General features: G+C 41.9%; 2 protein-coding genes across 4 annotated transcripts; one reads left to right on the top strand and one right to left on the bottom strand.

Annotated features, from left to right (window-relative positions):
- Positions 1-563: 563 nt before the first annotated feature.
- Positions 564-4,237, top strand: LOC137078771 (amphoterin-induced protein 3). Its single transcript, XM_067446447.1, has one exon. The coding sequence runs from the start codon at positions 1,120-1,122 to the stop codon at positions 2,569-2,571; it is 1,452 nt and encodes a 483-aa protein (XP_067302548.1). The 5' UTR covers positions 564-1,119; the 3' UTR covers positions 2,572-4,237.
- A 453-nt stretch (positions 4,238-4,690) lies between these two features.
- tasorb (transcription activation suppressor b) lies at positions 4,691-17,815 on the bottom strand. Of its 3 annotated transcripts, none has more exons than XM_067446446.1 (23): positions 17,370-17,815; positions 15,970-16,115; positions 15,750-15,842; positions 15,252-15,324; positions 14,495-14,586; positions 14,216-14,350; positions 14,005-14,120; positions 13,884-13,918; positions 13,680-13,785; positions 13,491-13,594; positions 13,292-13,395; positions 13,022-13,094; positions 12,859-12,933; positions 12,256-12,753; positions 10,594-10,862; positions 8,988-9,114; positions 7,827-8,665; positions 7,624-7,743; positions 7,370-7,529; positions 7,056-7,155; positions 6,794-6,972; positions 6,557-6,691; positions 4,691-6,460 (listed from the first exon to the last, which is right to left on the bottom strand). In XM_067446446.1, exons 1-23 carry the CDS (start codon positions 17,677-17,679, stop codon positions 5,046-5,048), a joined length of 5,304 nt encoding a protein of 1,767 aa, XP_067302547.1. In that variant the 5' UTR covers positions 17,680-17,815; the 3' UTR covers positions 4,691-5,045. The 3 variants fall into 3 exon arrangements, with proteins under 3 accessions (XP_067302547.1, XP_067302545.1, XP_067302546.1); XM_067446444.1 differs by having other exon boundaries at positions 4,692-6,460; positions 12,052-12,753; XM_067446445.1 differs by having other exon boundaries at positions 4,692-6,460; positions 12,052-12,753; positions 13,884-13,915.
- Positions 17,816-17,831: the final 16 nt, after the last annotated feature.

The following is a 17,831-nucleotide window of genomic DNA, read 5'->3' as shown; positions in this document are numbered from 1 at the left end:
CTCAATCCCAGAAACAAGATAGATAGATAGTATAAAATTAGATATTAGAAATAATTTAGATTAAATATCAATACTACAATTCAGATGTACAAGATGATGACTGTGGGAGACACACTGTGCTAAAGGCTTCTGGAGAAGCACAAACAAACCAAGACCAATGCAGTGTGACAGCAGTCAGCTCCCTCAGGACCAGCATGACCAAGACAACCGACAACAGCTGCCAAACACCGCCTGGCAGCGGAGATGAGGGGGAGTCAAAGCTGACTGGTACCTCGTGCTATTCAAACAAATTCCCTCTCATCCAAGTCCAAATGTTTTGACGATTTTCATGAAATGTAAGACGATACAAACACACATCATCCGAAATCCTGTTAAGAGATGGGGGGGGGGGGGGGGGGGGGGATGATGATGAAATGGCAAAAGACAAATCCTGAGGGGATTAAAGGAACTAAACAATAGGAGAGTGAAAGAGACAGAGTGAGAGGTAGAAAGAAAGATAAAAAAGAGAGAGCCGTATCGGGAATAATCACAGCGTGAGAGGGAGAGACATGAGGCGGTGCTCTGAATAGGAAGCAGAGGGAAGGATGGGAAGAGATTAGTGCTGCACTCTGTGGGCTCATCACTCAATGAAAGGACACTCTGCAAACAACAAGGGCGCTCAACCTCAGGAGAACTGGGAAAGGTGCGAGTTTTGTTTTAGGGATATATAAAACTTATTGGAAAACGCTCTGGACTTTGTGGATATTTTCAGATCAGGATAATCGGTTTGAACAACTTCTAATTATGGATTGTTGCATCAAAGTAGGAAAAGAGGAACCAGATTCTAAGTGACTTTTCTGGTAGGCTTTCCTGTGTATGTTGTGCTAATAAAATACGTTAATCTAATGTAAAACATTTTAATTATATATAGTATTTTGTTTATTATTCGTAGTGCATTCCTAGCCCTAGATTTTGCCCATCTGCTCTTATTACTGAAGAAATTAGATGGCCGTATGTGAAATACTGGAGGACAAATGTAAAACTAGGATTTAAGAGCAAAGGGCTTCCTGTGTTGAGTGTTTCCCCAACTGTGCCAGCACTGTTCCAGATGTAATCCTTTTAGCGTGCAACCAAAAGAAAATGACCACTACATTGTGTATTGTTTTGATCTCGCTCTTGGTTCGGATCTCAGGTGCTAGTTGTCCTCAGGGCTGCCTGTGCACATCCGACATACTGAACTGTGGCTCTTTAGGTCTGGATAGATTTCCCAACCAGCTTCCATTCACCACTTCTGTCTTGGACCTCAGTCATAACAGACTAACATGGCTGGCAGCCGGCAGCTTCTACGGAGTCTCAAGGCTGCACACTTTGCATATGTCCCATAACCGCATCTCCTTACTCAGTCCAGGAGCTTTCCATAACATCAGCAGTCTACGCTACCTGGACCTCTCTTCCAACAAATTGCAGGTGGTGGGAAAGTATCACTTCCAGAACCTACCAGCCTTGGAGGTGTTGTTGCTGTACAACAACCGCCTTTCCCGCGTGGAGAGCAACACGCTAATGGGGCTCGGTAGCCTCCGAAAGGTTTACTTCAGCCTCAACCAGATCACAGACTTCCCGTTCTTCTCAGTTCGCAAGCAAAGCCACCCCAACCTGGTTACGCTGGACCTCTCCTCAAATCGCCTGTTTCGTTTGCCCATGGATGACATTGTGCTGTTGCCCGTTGCAGTGCAAAAAGGCCTGTTTCTACATAATAACAGTCTGGAGTGTGATTGCTCTATGTACCGCATGTTTTGGCACTGGGAGCAGAAGGGATACGCAAGCGTAAAAGACTACAAGGATGACTACAAGTGTCTGATGTACGGCGAACCTCAAATCTCAATTAATTTTCTGCGCTCTTCTCACCTCTTTGAGAACTGTACAATTGAGAAGATGATATCTCTGATATCCCCAAAGGCTGATAAAATTGTTTATGAGGGTGAACATGTGAGACTGGACTGCACTGGAACACTAAACGGAGAAGACCTGTCCTACAGCTGGATCATTCCTCATCAAGAGAACATATCTCAACTGATCCAGAACGGAACTCTGCGTCTCAATCAAGATGGTAGCTTGGATATTCTTGCTGCCCAGTCCACAGATTCAGGGGTCTACCAGTGCACTGCTGTGGATAATACAAGGATGATAAACGAATCACGAGAAGTCAACCTAACTGTGATAGCCCAGCGCTCCTCAGATGAGCCGTTCAACACAGGCTACACCACTCTTTTGGGGTGTGTTGTGACCCTTGTCCTGATATTGATATATCTGTATTTAACCCCATGTCGCTGTGGTTGCTGCAAACCTCCTCCCCCCTCTCCAGCCATCTCAACCTTTGGGGAAGACCGCTGCACTCTGGCCTCTATCTTTGCAGCTCCTTCGACTGATCGACTCAAGAGCAAATCTCAGTCCGACAGGCACGTAGTGTTCCTTGAGCCACTCGTGTCAGGGAAAAACGGACATCCAAAAGCTGCATTTGTTGTTGAACAGCCTGCAACTGAGTGGGACACAGAAAACTTTACCATGATTAGAGAAAGAAATTACTCAGAGTAGCACATTTGTGACTTAAGCCTGTTTGAATCATAGGTACAAGCATCACAACTTAATCTGTCATCATTCCCTAATAAATTATTTTGATCCTCAGATTAAGAGGTTGTCTCGTCTCACAGTGTGAAGTGATCCATTTGTTCATACTGAATGCATGGGGCTGCGCTGCTAGTAATGCGCTGAAAATCCAAAGCAGCAAATTTTGTTTTAGAGACCCTAAGAGCAAATGTACTGAATTTGCTCCAAACAGCTCAAAAGTTACTGTGATGAACAAAAGACATAGTGGCAATGTTTGAGGTGGCCAGCATTGAAGTTATTTGCACAGAACACTCTGATTTTGTCAGTTATACATCTATCAGCTGGAAAGCTCTTCGTGTAGTTTCTCAGAAAGGTGAAGTTCCTTCAAAGATAGTCAAAAACATCTATGTGCTGTAGATAGAGAGGACATTTTGGTAATCTAAATCCTTAACAGAAAGCCTTCTAGATAAGACTAAGGTTTAATCTCTTCAGTTGTGTCATTAGCATTAGATACATCTAATCCTTTATGTCAAGAAAACATGACGATACATTTTGGTGCAGAACCTTGACAGAATGCGAAAATAAATGTTCTACTAGCTCGCACCTAGCAGTTGTGAAAAAGCAAAGAACGCGATAAATGAAGAAGCAGCAGCAAAAGCAATGTAGTGATGTCTGTTTATCTGTGATATTATTCATTTCTGCACTTTGCATTAAGCAAATTGCTCTTTTATTACAGAGATGTGCTATGGGAGAGGATTAACACCCCTGCCAGAATTTTTCCTCCCACACCATGCACAGTATGCAAACTAAAAGCAAAATATGAAAATGAAAAAGCACCAAGGTACAGAGTTAATCCATGCAGCCCATTTCCAGATGTGATCAGATTTATCTGCGGCAACCCACTTTCACATACTTAATACGACAACACATGTCCCCTGGTTGTTTGTCCACTGTTGTGCAGTTCACAAAGCCCTGCCAAATGCAATGCTACCCGATGATTAAAGTTCAAATAAAAAAATGAAGTCTTATGTATTTGTACACAATCATTTCTTATTAGATCTCATTCTCTGTATGTCTGTAATGTACATCCTATAATGCCAAAACATTAATTAGACTTACCAAACGGATCTGATCTTGTCAAACTTATCTCGTGTGATGTGGTTAATATCAAGTCTCCCTGTCTGTATAAAATAGGAAAAAGTTTGTAACAGATTTGTTTTATATAACAGTGAGTGACTGCCCCATTACAGCCTTGCCTCTGTGTTGTGTTTGTAGTGTTGTTTTGAGAGATGACTATATTAAATGAGAGATGAGATGACCAGGGGTCAGATTTTAGCTGATTACTCTTTGGGGCAAAACTAGGTACTCCAACAATTTTTCAGCCTTCTCTTAATCCTTTAAGCTTTCTTTTATCCATTCTGCTGCTGGAATGATTTAGTCGTATCTTTCTTTCTAACCTACACTGAACTCAGGTGGGGATAAATGTAACCAAACAACAGATCCCTTATACCAGCCGCATCCGATATCCACTTGGGTTGAAATGTAGAAATAGCAAAAAAAGGCATTTTAAACAAAATCTTACGCATTGTTTTTAGAGAGATAGCGGTTTATCTGGAAAATAGCAACATTTGTGAAATGCCCTGAGGTATTTTCTACAGAACTATATTCATGTTTGTCATGTACAATGGGCAAATTCAGTCATTTTGAAATCAAGATGCATAATCTTCTTTATATATTTAAATATTAATTCATTGTTTTTTTGACAAGAAACACACCCTTTAGAAAATTGCATCAACATCAGACCAGCAGAATCAATTAAGAAATGATGCCCTCTGCTGGCCAGCTGTAAAAACATTAGGTCGAATGTTGCCGATGCACACATGAATCAACTTTGGCATTGATTAACCTCATCATCGGAAACGAAAATCTGAAACCATTTTTTTTATATAACATCATAAATAACTATGTACATGTACAAACCACTCTCAACCATGAGTTAATACTGAACACAATATCACAATTTTTGATACAACCTTGTTTTAATAGAACATCTGTACAACCAAGAATGTAAAAAAAAAAAAAAAACAGCTAAAATGAAGAACGACTCACTTTCTCTCTTTAAAAAAATATTGTCTGCATTTTGCTCCTTGTTCACAAACCGTTTTTTTTTTTTTGAAAATCCGAACGAAAAGTATTGACAAAAATGAAACATTGAAAGGCAATTACATTTCTTGGCAATATAAATATAGTGGTATGAACAAGGTTTCTCAAACATCTTGTTTAGGAAGAGCATTACTGAAAACAGTGAAAATCTGGCCACCGTTTGAGTCACCAATCTCATTTATACAAAACCAGATTTCTTTCTTTTTTATTTCAGATGATATTTTGATGTGCTCTTAATGGTAAATATGTACATTCCTAATGCCAGTAGTCTATGAGGGCGTTTAGCATCCCTATGGCATTTAGTTGTAGGTGTAGTCCGAATAGTAGTCTGATCGACCACCCCCTCCCCTCCCAGGGGGATAGCCCCAGTTACAGGATGGGCCCCCTCTGATGTGACCCCGCCCAGGTCTAGATCTCATGGGATGCGGTGGTACTCCTCGACCCCTGAAGCCACCACGCATCATATCAGGGGGTCCCCCTCTAGGATTGTACATGCTATTGTTGTGTCCGCCTCGGCACAAGGCTCCCAGTGTTGCTCCAGGGACGGGTAAGAGTCCTCTGCTTGTAATGCCACCCCTGGTGGGAGGGGCTTGACTGCTGCTCTGACTCTCAGAGGAAGAGTTCACTGGAGTTCTGCTGCCTTGGCCACATGAGGTCAAACTACCCAGTGTACTTCCTTTATCTCTAACGCCCTCCTGGTGGCCCACTTTAGAGGTGGCTGAAGCAGGGACACCGTCTTCCTCTTGTCCATGAGAGGTTCCACTCTTAGCGTCTCCCATCCACGGACCATCTGCAGGTTTAGCAGCCTCAGTTTGGGTGGAAGGTATAGCGCTGTATCCTGTCCCACTCTGTCCAGCCGTGTATCCTTGCTGTGCTCCCGGTGTAGGAACCCAGCTGTAAAGCGGAGGAACAGGGGGAATTGGAGTGAGGGCTGGAAAAAGCGTAGCATCTGGGTAGGAAGGAAAAGTGGTATGAAGAGAGGACGAGGAAGCAGTCTCTACACCCATCTTAGCAGTTTGAGAGCCAGCAAGTCCATGCTGATTAGCAGTGTTTGCAGTTGCTGCCCCAGGCAGTCCCACACTGTCAGGAACAGGACCAGGTGGCTTAAGAGAGGAGGATGACTCTGGAGCAGGAGGCACCTCCACCGAGCTAATCGGTGGCTGCGGGAGGGAAAGGGGAAGGGCAATGGGTAAGTTGGAGGTGTTTGTTAGAGGTTGAGTGCCAGGAGGAGCGGCAGTTTGACTGTACTCTGATCCCCTGGAGGCCACGCTGACTGGAGATGAATATGCCGAGGACATATGGTATGCAGGAGAACCAGAGTAAGGGCTCCACTGTGATGAGCTGGGACACAGGTAGCTCTGGTGGGGGTTCACGCCAAAACTGGCCAGGGTGTCCTCTACTTCAGGCCTAGGTGTACTATCCTGACTGGCAGCTTTATATTGAGCGATGGCAGACTTCAAAGCTGCATAATCAGTCAAATAAGACCCCTGGGTAGGGTAGGTGGTAGGTTTTGGATGCACAAGTGGATCGACAATGGGGTCCAAAGAGGGTTGGTCAGGAAGGGGAGGACGAAATCCAGCAGTCTGAGGTGGAGGGGGCTGAGGTGCCTGCAGTTCCAACATGTCATTTTCAGTCTGAGTCTCGTTGATAACCAACATGTCATCTTCAGAGTCAATGGACATGTCCTCCTCATCTCGAACTGCATCAGGCTCCACTGAACAGTCAAAGAGAAGATACCGTGTCAACACTGAAATCCATCATATCTTTGTGAATTTTGTAGTAAGGTAGTAAAGGACTGTGTAGTCTTTACCTGCATCAGGTAGGGCAGCCAATGCTACTTCTTCTGGGACACTGATCAAACTCTGGAAGTTGTTCATGATGTCATTCATACCTGCAATGATGACTCCACTACCGGAGAACTTTGAGAATTTGTCGTCATGCTTTTCTGTAAGTGAACACAGCACTGATTGTTTAAGAAACATTACAGATGACTCCACAAAAAAACATTACAGATAAATACCAGCCTAACTAGACCTGTTGCGCATACCTGTGAGGAAGATGAGGTGCCGAAGCTGTGTGTGTTGAGCTTGCAGCTTCACCAAACAGTCCAAATCAGGAGCCTGCCTAGATGGAGTATCACACTCATGGTAAGGCAGAAACTCCACCAGGTGTTTCTTCTGGTAAGTCGTCAGCAGGTTCAAAAGATTCAGGGCCTCTGTGTTTAACCTGTGAAAGGAAAGATGTGTGAGATATCGGAAAATAGGAATCTGTTAGGATTGGTGAATTAGACTGATCATTCTGTCTCTAACCTGCTGAGCTCTTTAAGCTTCTTCTGAGTCTTACAGTGCACCTTCCACTTCCAAGGTGAGCCCTGGTCCTCCAGGAACTTAAGAAATGCCTGTAGCTTATCTGTAAACACAAATGTCAGTTCTTAAAGTCTTGATGAAAGTATTGAAAGTAGAAACTAATTTTTTTCCTTCCATTTTTTGACACATAACATTACAATTATTTGTCAAAATTCGTCGGCCGTTGATTTGATAGAGGCACAGTACATTTTTGGACAAATAGTTTCAACATGATGGAGGCTGAAGATTTTCTAAGCCCCTCTACATTCAGCTCTTACCTAGTGTTATATTGTCAGGGTTAAGAATGAGCTCATCTGACACAATAAGACCTCCAGACACGAAAAGCTCATTGTAAGTGCGATTCTTCACATCATCCAGACTGTCCACTCCAGCAAAGTAAACCGTAGGCAGTTTCTTAAGTGAGACCAAAGCTGGGATCTAAATAGGGTATAGAGGGAACATGTCTCAAAATGGATGCTTTATGCAACAAATTAATTAAAAAACAAGTTTATAATGGCGAGTTATAAGTTACCTTATGTACATGTGCTGCGATATCCTCATTCTGAATAATGATCATAAACTTTTGCTGACTTTTAATATCTAGGTAATTCTGAGGGTTGCAATCAATGTTTCCAAGACTTCTTAAATACTCCTGTAAAATCAAACAAAGGAGGTTAAAGGTTGGTCAAAAGTATAAGACCACGCTGAATATTCTGTCATTTTATACTTTCAGACCTTGATCTCAGTGCAGAGTTCACTCTCCTCATCTCCTCTCTGAATGTAAAACTTTACGGCATTCTTCTGCATAATCTCCATCAGTGTGCACAACACATCGGGCTTGATTTGCCCGATAACGCTGCCCCCTACAGTGCTTGAAGTTCCTGCAAGTGTAGGCTCAGGGGGTATCACTGGGACCGAAGGGATTGGAGGATGACTGGCACTTCCTGCTGATGGAGAACACATAGGACTTTCCATAACATCTGAACCCTTGGAGTCAACTGATTTTTCTGCTGAAAACAGGTGGACCTCTCTGACGGTGCCAAGGCGATGCTTAACTGAAGAAGGATGTTTAAGAGTAGCTTGTGTCTTGGTAGACGAAGCCTGAGACTTAGGCACTGGGGATGATGTTTTAGTGCGAGGATGAGCGGGAGGTGAGGGCAGCTTCGGTTGGGCAGGAGCTGGCATGACAGAAGGGGGCTGAGCAGGTGGCAAGTGGGCGGGCACTGGAGCAACAGCAGGTGGTGACACAACAGCCACGGGTTCTAAAGACGCGCTGGGAGAACGGATCATTCGGTCCATCTTTTCACAGAGACTGTTAACATAGCCCTGCACAGGCAGCGAGGAGACATATTTGGATACAAAAGGTGAGAATGAGCTTGACCGTTTGGCCTGATCTTCACGTCGCGGCAACGGAGTTGTGGGGGTGTAGGTTAAATGTTGGTCCTCCATCATTTTCTGGATCCCTGTGCAGAGGTTCTGGAACTCACTGTCAAGGATAGTGTCTACTACTTTGCCCGTAGAGTGTACTTGCTTCTCCGCTCCGGCAACTAAAGGTTCACAAACACCCTCTAAAGCTAAAAACAGAATATGTTTATTAGTTTTTTCAATTAATTATTTGAGGGGGTATGAAGGATTTGACTGTTTCAAAATGATTTCTGAAGGATCATGTGACACTGAAGCTTTGCGATCATATGAATACATTTTATTATATAATAAAATTAATAAAGTTTTTTTTTACACAGTATTTTTGATCAAAAACAAAATGCAACTAAAAATATGTTAATAACAAAAATATAATATAAAAAAATAAATAAAAATATCTAACTAACCACAAACTATTGAACTGTAGTGTATATTAAGAACAAGTCTGTTGGAAGCATGCCGTTAAGGACGAACCTGTGGTGGACGCTGTCCAGAGATGGTGGCTCTGATGTGAGGCTTCTGCTGGACGAGAGGGCTGTTGCTCCAGACTGGAAGAGGGACTGTACACATCCACACTGCTCCTGGTGCAGGCCAACTGCTCCTACATGCATATACATTAAAGGTGAATTAAAACAAAAATTGAGCATGGCTTTAGATATCATAAGGAACTAGAGATGGGCAACTGTGGTCTAGTACTCGAACGTGACAGCGACGATCGATCATGAAAACAATGATCGCCCTGAATTAAAACATTTTTTTTGTCTAATTATCGGATTGGTTATTGCAGCATTTTAGGCGGTAACTAAGGTCTGATTGGTTAACGTTAGATAGCACGCCTTCCAGACCGCAAAATAAAGTGAAACTGGAGCGCACAGTGATCATGAAACAAAGTGCAAGATGTACGGTGCCAATCTGTCACACACACAGCATTATAATGAGAACAGGATTGTAATAGAATGTTGTATTCTCTGTGCTTTAGTACCCCGTGTATTAGCGCGCTGTTAAAGGAAATCCACGAGAGTTAGGCTACATCAGAACGCGGTAAATATCATGTGCATATCCGCGTCCTTTTCCACAGATGCAAGTTGTAAGATTACTTGTTTAATACTTAATATAATATAAATATTATATATAATAATTATATATTGTCTATATCTGATTTATCTCATATAGGACGTGTTTGGTTTAGTTTAATAACCATAGCAAAGTGCTGCCATTATAGCAGCTGGTGTCCATTTTCTTCAGCTTCAGCTTAAATGCGAACAGCCCGACATTATCGACTCTGGGTTATGAAATGGTCATATTCTTTTTAGATAGGCTATTTCTTTTTCCAAAATCATTGATGATATTAATAATGCAGCAGTGTTATATTGTTCTCATTTTTTTAACAGTAGACCTAAAGTTGTTTAAAGTTGTTTCTCATGGATTCGAAACCACGCAGTGATACCTGTAATCACTTTGATCACGAAAAATAAAATGATGTGGAGCAGCAATCTGTCATGCACATAGCATTATAATGAGAACACAATTGTAATAGTGTTTTAAATAATCGGTGGTTTTGTTGCCTGTGTATTAGCGATGTTTTTAAGGGTGCATTCAGAATTAGTTTCCCCTTCAAGCCTGTAAAATACTAGCATGGCCAAGTTCACGTGCGCATTTGCACCGATGTAAATTGTACATATCTGATTAATCTCTAATCTCATATAGGATGCATTTGGAGTTAATTAATTGGCTAGCAATGCTCTGCAGGGTGGTGTATTCACAGTTTCAGTTCAAATACAACGCCTGATATTTTTGACTGGGTTATTTAAGTTATTTTGTTTCTTTTTCAAAGATATTTATTTATGCATCATAATCTAGCAATCCTTTTTTTTATAGTAACCTGTTCATATTTGCATAGATCTCATGTTTGTGTCAACATTAATTTTCGTAACGGTCTTAAAATAGTTTCATATCTCCATGACGGAGATGCCCGCCCCCCGCACAAGCCTCGCTCATAGTTAATCGAGTACTCGTTTTTGAGACCTATCGATGATCGAAATTGACAAAAATTCCCATCCCTATAAGGAACAGTCCGCACCTCCAAGAAATCCAGGTTAACCTGCTCCTCATCAGCACGCCTGCCACGCAGGTCAAGATCACAGTGGGCGGCTGAGTCAGTGGGCTCGTATCCCTCTACTTCTTTGGGGAGCATCGCAGGCTGGCTGCTGGCAGGGTCAGAGTTCTGTGCCATCCTGTTGAGCGTGCTGAGGAAGAGTTTGAGCAAGGCATGCGTGTCTCGGAGGGTGGCACTCTGAGTTACTCGATCCCGCAGGTCCGTGTCACACAGCCCCATGCTGTCCATCACCACTAGGAGAAAGAGAAACCAGCTGTCAACAAGGAGCTCATGCCTCTAAGGAACTGCAGTCATACTCTATTGAGCTGGAGCAAAACTTAATTTTATTGTATTATTTTCAGATGACAAAAACCCAGACATGCTCTTGACGGGTTTCATGGGATTCACCTTTTATTGCTGGTGTAATTGGAAATAAAAACATGAAAGAAATGCACACATACAGAAAAACACACTTCATGAAGCAGCTGTCATAAAGTAACTAAAATTAGTTGCAGGCAAATTCTTGCAAATATTATCACTTAATATTTTCAGTTTTAGGTCCTCGGCACAGACATTTACTCTTAGGGTTGGGCTGATGCATCAGCCTCAATCTGCTGTCATCTCTCTCTGCGTCTCTGGATCTCTTTCGTTCAAGTAGAAAGAGCACCAAGTCTCTTATTAGGCACACTGCACTTCTTTCAGATGCGAGACATTTCTCTTTAAATACCACCTATACTTAAATAACAGCACCAAATAAGACTATTTTCTTTTCTTTTCAAAGAGCATTTTCATATGCATTTAGAAACAAAGAGTTTTTCTAAAGCTCCATTATCCTTTTTTCTTCATAATTATTTTATATGGTTTCTTGTATTTTATAATGAAATGGAAATCATAGTTCTCATGTTTTGTTCCTGACAAAAATTTGGCCTTGAAGGTAAAAGATATTGCCTATGTTTTATCTAATTGTTCCTGCAGGGGTTGTTTATTATTTTTAGAGGCACGCGACCATGCCAAAGGAATAGTATATCCAGGAGAGTTCAACAGCAGCCCAGACGAGTCCTTCCGGAATTTATGTGACCCTTACTAAAGTTTCTTAAGTATATTGGATCAAGTGTGTTGAAGATGACCTCAACAGAATACTATGTTTGGAAGCTGCTAGATTTATCTATACTGGTAACATATCAGAACCAATAGGAATGACGTCTACTGATTAACTATGAGCACTTATGTTTCTGTATCCTAAGTTAGTTTGAGGCTGGATCCTCATACTCATTTTCTACAGCCTTTGGAAGTGTGGAGAACTTTTGTTCAGTAAACTCAGTCAACCGACTAGAATTTCAATGAGCATATTGGTCTTTCTATGTTGTCTAACTGCAATTCCCCTACAATGGTCTCCAACCTCCATGATGTTCCCTCCTCTACATTATTTTGGCAGAGACTTACCTCTCCCCGGCTCTCCATTCAGTAGACCTGTCCTAAGGTACTTGCTCACACTTCCAGGACCTTCCCTCTCCAGTTTCCTCTTTAGGCCAGCGGCGTCCCATTCCTCCTCTCTTTCTGGCCCGCTCCCCTCCTCCTTGCTCAAAGTCCGTTTATGTAACTGAATCAACTTTAACAATTTCTCCATCTTGTCTTTGTCATACTCACTCTGTGGCCTCTGAGCACCACCGTTAGACTGAGAAACCCCAACTGTACTGCTGCTTGACGCCTGCCTATCCGACCCTCCCCAGTCTGAGACAGGACTGTACTCTTCTGCACCTGCTGGGGGAGATGCTGCCTCCTGTCTGCTTTCCATAAGACCCTGCTGCAGTGCCTCCACAGGCAGCTGGAACTGTCCCGGACCATATATGTATGAGTTCAGCGCCACATCCATATTCTTAGGACGAGGCGCCAGGTGTTGGTTGGTCCGATCATCCAGACTGTGCCGGTACTCTACGATGTGAAAGGGCCGGATAGCACCTTGCTCCTTCTGGTTGAGGTAGTCCAGCGCCTGGCGTTTCAGTCCCACCGCGAGCTCTTTGGGTGGATTGGCACGCAGCTTGTAGAGACCATGATGCAGGGCGGGTACAAAATTATCTAGTTGCTGGCTGATTGGGTCTTTAGGCTCTAGTGGAGGATCCTCATCTACTCCAGAGTTCTTCAGAACTTCACAATAAAAGAACAAAAACCATTAGAAGGACTGCATGGCAATGCATACACACTTAGAATGCAAACAAAGCTCAAGAAAGTACCAAAAAGAGAGACACTTACTCAATTTTGAGATGATTCTTTGCTCTTGAAAAACAAAAAGCGCCTGCAAAACCCTGTCATTTCTTCCTCGTCGCTCTTTAAAGAAACAAACAAAAAACAGCCTCCATTATTTCACTTCAGTGTCAGTGCAATGTATAAGGTTAAAGGCTATGCATATACCTACCGGTGGTAGCGAACAACTGAGAGGAGGAAAGGAGGAAGAGAAATCCTTTGTCTATCAATGGCTTCACCAAAACCTAGAGTGAAGAGTTATAGTATAACATGACCATAATAAAACATCACCAGTTTAACTTCTGCATATCACATCACTGACACCGATTCTATCAACTGACTAAAGAAACTGAGGGGAGAGGGTGGGCGGTAACGCTCTGCTAGAGTAAAGCTACGGACATTAATTCAATCAAAGTGTAAAGTGGGCTGTGAATGAGCTCACCATTCTCTCTCTCTCAAGCCGGTGCAGAAGTCCTGAGAGACTGTTTTCCTGTTTACTCTTCCCCATGACCTCATACAGGCTGCAGTACATCCCACACTTCAACACTGCAAAATACCACAAGACATTATCACGTCAATACTGACACATTAAATGTTTTGCCATGTATTGGGCTAAAAAGCATCACTAGTACTCATCCTACCCTCTCGTGATCCACTGTATGCCTCCCACGATAGAAGAATGGGCGGGATCTTTCTCTTTACTTGATCAAGATGCATAGCCGTATTGATGTCAAGCTTGTCTGGTCTGAAGAAGAAGAAAAAACTGCTATTTAAAATCCAAAGCACAAAACATTTGTTAAATGAAATTGTTAGAAAGAAAAGAGACTCACAGTTTAAGTGGAAGGTGAGCGAGACTTGAAGACCGGATGTACACTTGATAGACCTCCTCTCCTTTATTGACCAGCGAACCACTCCAAACTGTATATCTTCGCCGAACTATAGCATCAAATAAAGTAAAAATAATACAGCAAGTTAGATAATATGCCCATCTAATCATTTTATAAGGCTGCTATAAAGAGAAATACAAATCATACCTCTTTGCCCTTCATATAACATGCTGTTTAATCTGCTAAAAGAGAAAAGAAATTGTTAAAAAGAAACCAAAACAGAGCCTAATAAACTTTCTACATACATCACCAGTTATTCCGTTCATACCTGTGTGTGGCTGTGGCCGACTCTTTGCCTTTGTATTGAAAAGACACAACTGCATATGGCAACACATGTCTGGGCCTTGACCGCAGCTCCTCAAATGCAAATTCATAGTAGTATTGCTGGAATAAAACCCAGAAGGAAATAAGATGCATAACAGGTCATCTATCTGAACACCTGTAACAAAACAAAAGGCCATATTGAAAAATTCACTCACCTGAGTGTGCTCAAAGGCCCTATATGACAATAATGAGGTCACTTTGCTGGCATTTTTGTACACATGGCTGTCATATTTAAGGGCCGGCTCAAGATTATTTTTCGGCATGTTCTCAAATATTGTCTTCACTTTACCCTGCAGAATAAGAGAAAAGGTCACAGTTGTTTTTAAAACCACAGTGAACTTAATGTAGTTTTTATTTTTGAAAGACACAAAGTCAACTTTTTGCCACATGTGATGCTTGGCACGTGTAGATTTTGGACCCCATCAATGACTTACCTTCATGACTTTAAATATTATTATGTCTCCAGCAGCACCCACTTCAAATGGATTCATTTGTAACAAATCTGAGTATTTTGAGAGGTAAACCCCTAAAAATAGAAAAAAGTTGGAGTTAATCAAGGATAGGAGAGTTTCTTGGGGAGACATTCCTGCGACCCACAAAAAGCCCTGGGGTAAACCCAAGAAATTTGTTTGCAATGCATGTGGAATGCAGAGTGTCTGCACAGAGCATACTATGTTTGCTAAAATTAAATATTTACAGAAACTATTTCATTTCACAAGTTAAGGCAATCCTAGTCGCATACAAGATATACAAAACTGGGTTTGTAAAATGTCTCTAAACATACAGCAGCTGTTTCACTAAACCATAAAAATATCATGTCTCAATTCCTTTAGACAAGAAAAAAAAGAAAGAAAAAAAACAAGAACATAATGTTACTTCTAAACCCTCAAATACACTCTGAAAATAGAAAGGGGTAATGGGGTGACCAATATATAAAACAGATGTTACTTAAAACGTTTATCCACACAAAAATGAGCATCTGTAGCGAATTTGGTTTATTAACATTAATTTGACTCAGTGATAACAAGAAAGTATGAATCAGTGGTCTTTTTGGCCATGACCAATTCAACTACTCCAAACCACAAGATCAAGTGACCACAGAAATACAAAATCCTCCCAGGACTCCTGTCCCAAGCTAAAGGATTACAACTAAACAGATATAAAGAGGCTCACTGGAAGCACAACACTCACCTTTGAGAGGGCTTCCCAGATTATTGACCCGCGAATGTCCCACAGAAAGACCCTTTTCGCAGATCCAGTGCGCCTGGTAAAGAAAATCATATATCCCTTTGGTTAATCATAGTTTTGACCAAAACTTATTGCTAAATGATGCCCTTTAAAGCACTTTCATAGAAATACTACTACTATAAGATAGTGTGCCTTCCACTGACATTTTTAATTCAAAGTACAGCCAATATTATAATTAGTGTAGTAGTTGTTGTAAATGCATTATAAACCCTTTACAATTTAGTAACTTAAGAGGAACGACAGAACACAGAACGAGAATATTACGAGTGCAAGAGTAGTATGCGCTGTTTATACTGGACCGTTTCAGAACCCAAGGAGGATATGTAGTAGTACAAAATTCTGAGGTCAAGCTCAGACTACACAAAGTCTCAAAGTGTTAAAATTACGATTAAAATATTCACAGAGATCATGCCACTTTAAACGCAACTAACACAACCTTACCTTATTCCTATCAGGTAGCAGGAAAGCATAGGATTCTGCCAGTTCTGCCTCTGTCCTGCCATTCTGCTTCAGTTCCCTTTTCTTCTCTATGAACTGTGAAGACCAAATAAAAGATCATTATCCCATATCAGTATTTGATTCCCTGAAAATTGCCCCCAAGTGGCCTGAGGAGTATTTCAATCATCTATAGTAGTCTTTTACGGTTGCAAGCAGCACTCACCTCTTTCTCCAAGAGTTCGTTGTGAATGAGAGAAGCTTTGGTGTAGGTAAAAGTCCCACGGGAGGTGGCGTCCAGGTAGAACGAGGACAGAAGCTTCACAACATCCTCAAACTCTCTGGAATCTGGAGGCAAATGCTGAAGGAGACCTGGAGGACAGCACACATTAAAGACAGAGCTCATTAGATCAGAACATCAATCCATTTAATAAAAGAAACTGTCAAGTAAATATGCAGAAGCTGTATAGTGTCTTTTGAACCCATAGTAAAGAGTTGCACATCACCTGACAGACAATGGGATGCATCTTGCAGTTCAATGGAATACAATAAACATTTCAAAACTAGTGACATTGTTTTTAATAGCTGACGTTAAAGTTACGTAAATACAAAATAGCGTTGGCAAACAAAATTAAAAAAAAAAAAAATCATAATCAATAAGAATATCGAATATTTTGTTAGTTATGTGAATCGATCAATTGCCGCTGGACGCCTATAATGGCTAAACGAATCAGCTTGATTCAATTAGCAAAACATTTACGAAGAGACATAAACCGGGGTTAAAATTTATTTGAAATCGTTAGCCGCTCTTTAGAATATTAATTTAGTGTCTGTTCTGCTATTTTTGACCGTATAAAACAGAAGATGAAGTGCCTACAAAGAGAAAAAAAACTAAAAACATTGCACTAGTGCCAACAAAGGTGATAAAGTGGGAGCTTAGCTGTGATTACTACTACAGAACTACCGCACAACTATAACAAGGACCTCTCAGTTTCGCTTTCATTCATGCTGTGTTTTTTTTCTGTTGGCAAGATATCATTATCTTACTATAAGGAAATAGTACGGAATGAATGAGTTGGCCAAATAAGGCTGGTTGTTCAGGACTGACAGGTGTTTCAAACGTCGTGCGCAAAGACTTAAGGCAGAAATGCAGTGGTCAACTGAATCACACTGGTGCCATTGATGAGGAGGGGAAGAAGTGTGTCATGTGGTGCGGCAGTAACGTTACTGTACGGTGTAGGAGGAGTGTGCACTGTGGAGCCCACTAGCAAAGCAATGACACCGGCCTCCTTGAGGTTTACAACAGCGATACGAAAATGCACGTTGAATGCCTCGAAGCAATCGAATCCTCACGTGCTGCGCGAGTTGCATTAGAGCGCCTTACTTACCTGCAGCTCCGAGCAATGCATTTGCTAAAAATCCATTTAGTATCTAGTGCAAACATTTCAGGCCGATCACGTGGTTTGTTATATAGATCCCTCGTTTATATATCAATACAGGTCTATTAATTTGACCCCAAGCGCCACAGAGCGCGCTTTTAGCGAACTTGAAAGCTGTGAAACAGAAACTGTGAAGCATTTCGGGAATGGCAGTAGTAACGTTAGTGGTAGTAATGGGGAACACAACCTTTCCGCTCCTTGATTTTCCTCGGAATCTGAAAATTCCTTCTTGGCAGCTCCTCGGTCGACCTCGGTAGTGTCGAGGGCGAACCGCCGCAATTTTTCAGGTCCGAAAGACCTGCCTTTCGCCGCTCAGAAGCATCTTGTTCAGACATTTGCTCGTCTTCACATTCAGCTTGATCGCCATTTTGCTTGGATGTGGCCGTGCTAGAGGCTGACAACAATTGTTTCTTGCTGTCGCCATCCTCCAATGTTAGGCCGCCGGCCTTGCTACTCTCCTTGTCGATTTTTCTCTCCTGGCTGAAATTGCAAGCCATTTTTCGGACCTGCGGTCACCTAGTCAGCTGGCGATGAAGTTGATTTCAATGCCGCTTCTCGGAGTAATTCTCCTTCTCAACCAGCCTCCGCCATTATGCCTGTGACGTATACCTTCCCCACCACTGCAAAACTCTGGCGTCACTCTGTTTAC

This window comes from Pseudorasbora parva, chromosome 6 (genome assembly GCF_024679245.1).
Source record: "Pseudorasbora parva isolate DD20220531a chromosome 6, ASM2467924v1, whole genome shotgun sequence".
Classification (NCBI taxonomy): domain Eukaryota; kingdom Metazoa; phylum Chordata; class Actinopteri; order Cypriniformes; family Gobionidae; genus Pseudorasbora; species Pseudorasbora parva.
Note: the sequence above shows the minus strand (reverse complement) of the source record. Positions and strands in the feature narration are given on the sequence as shown.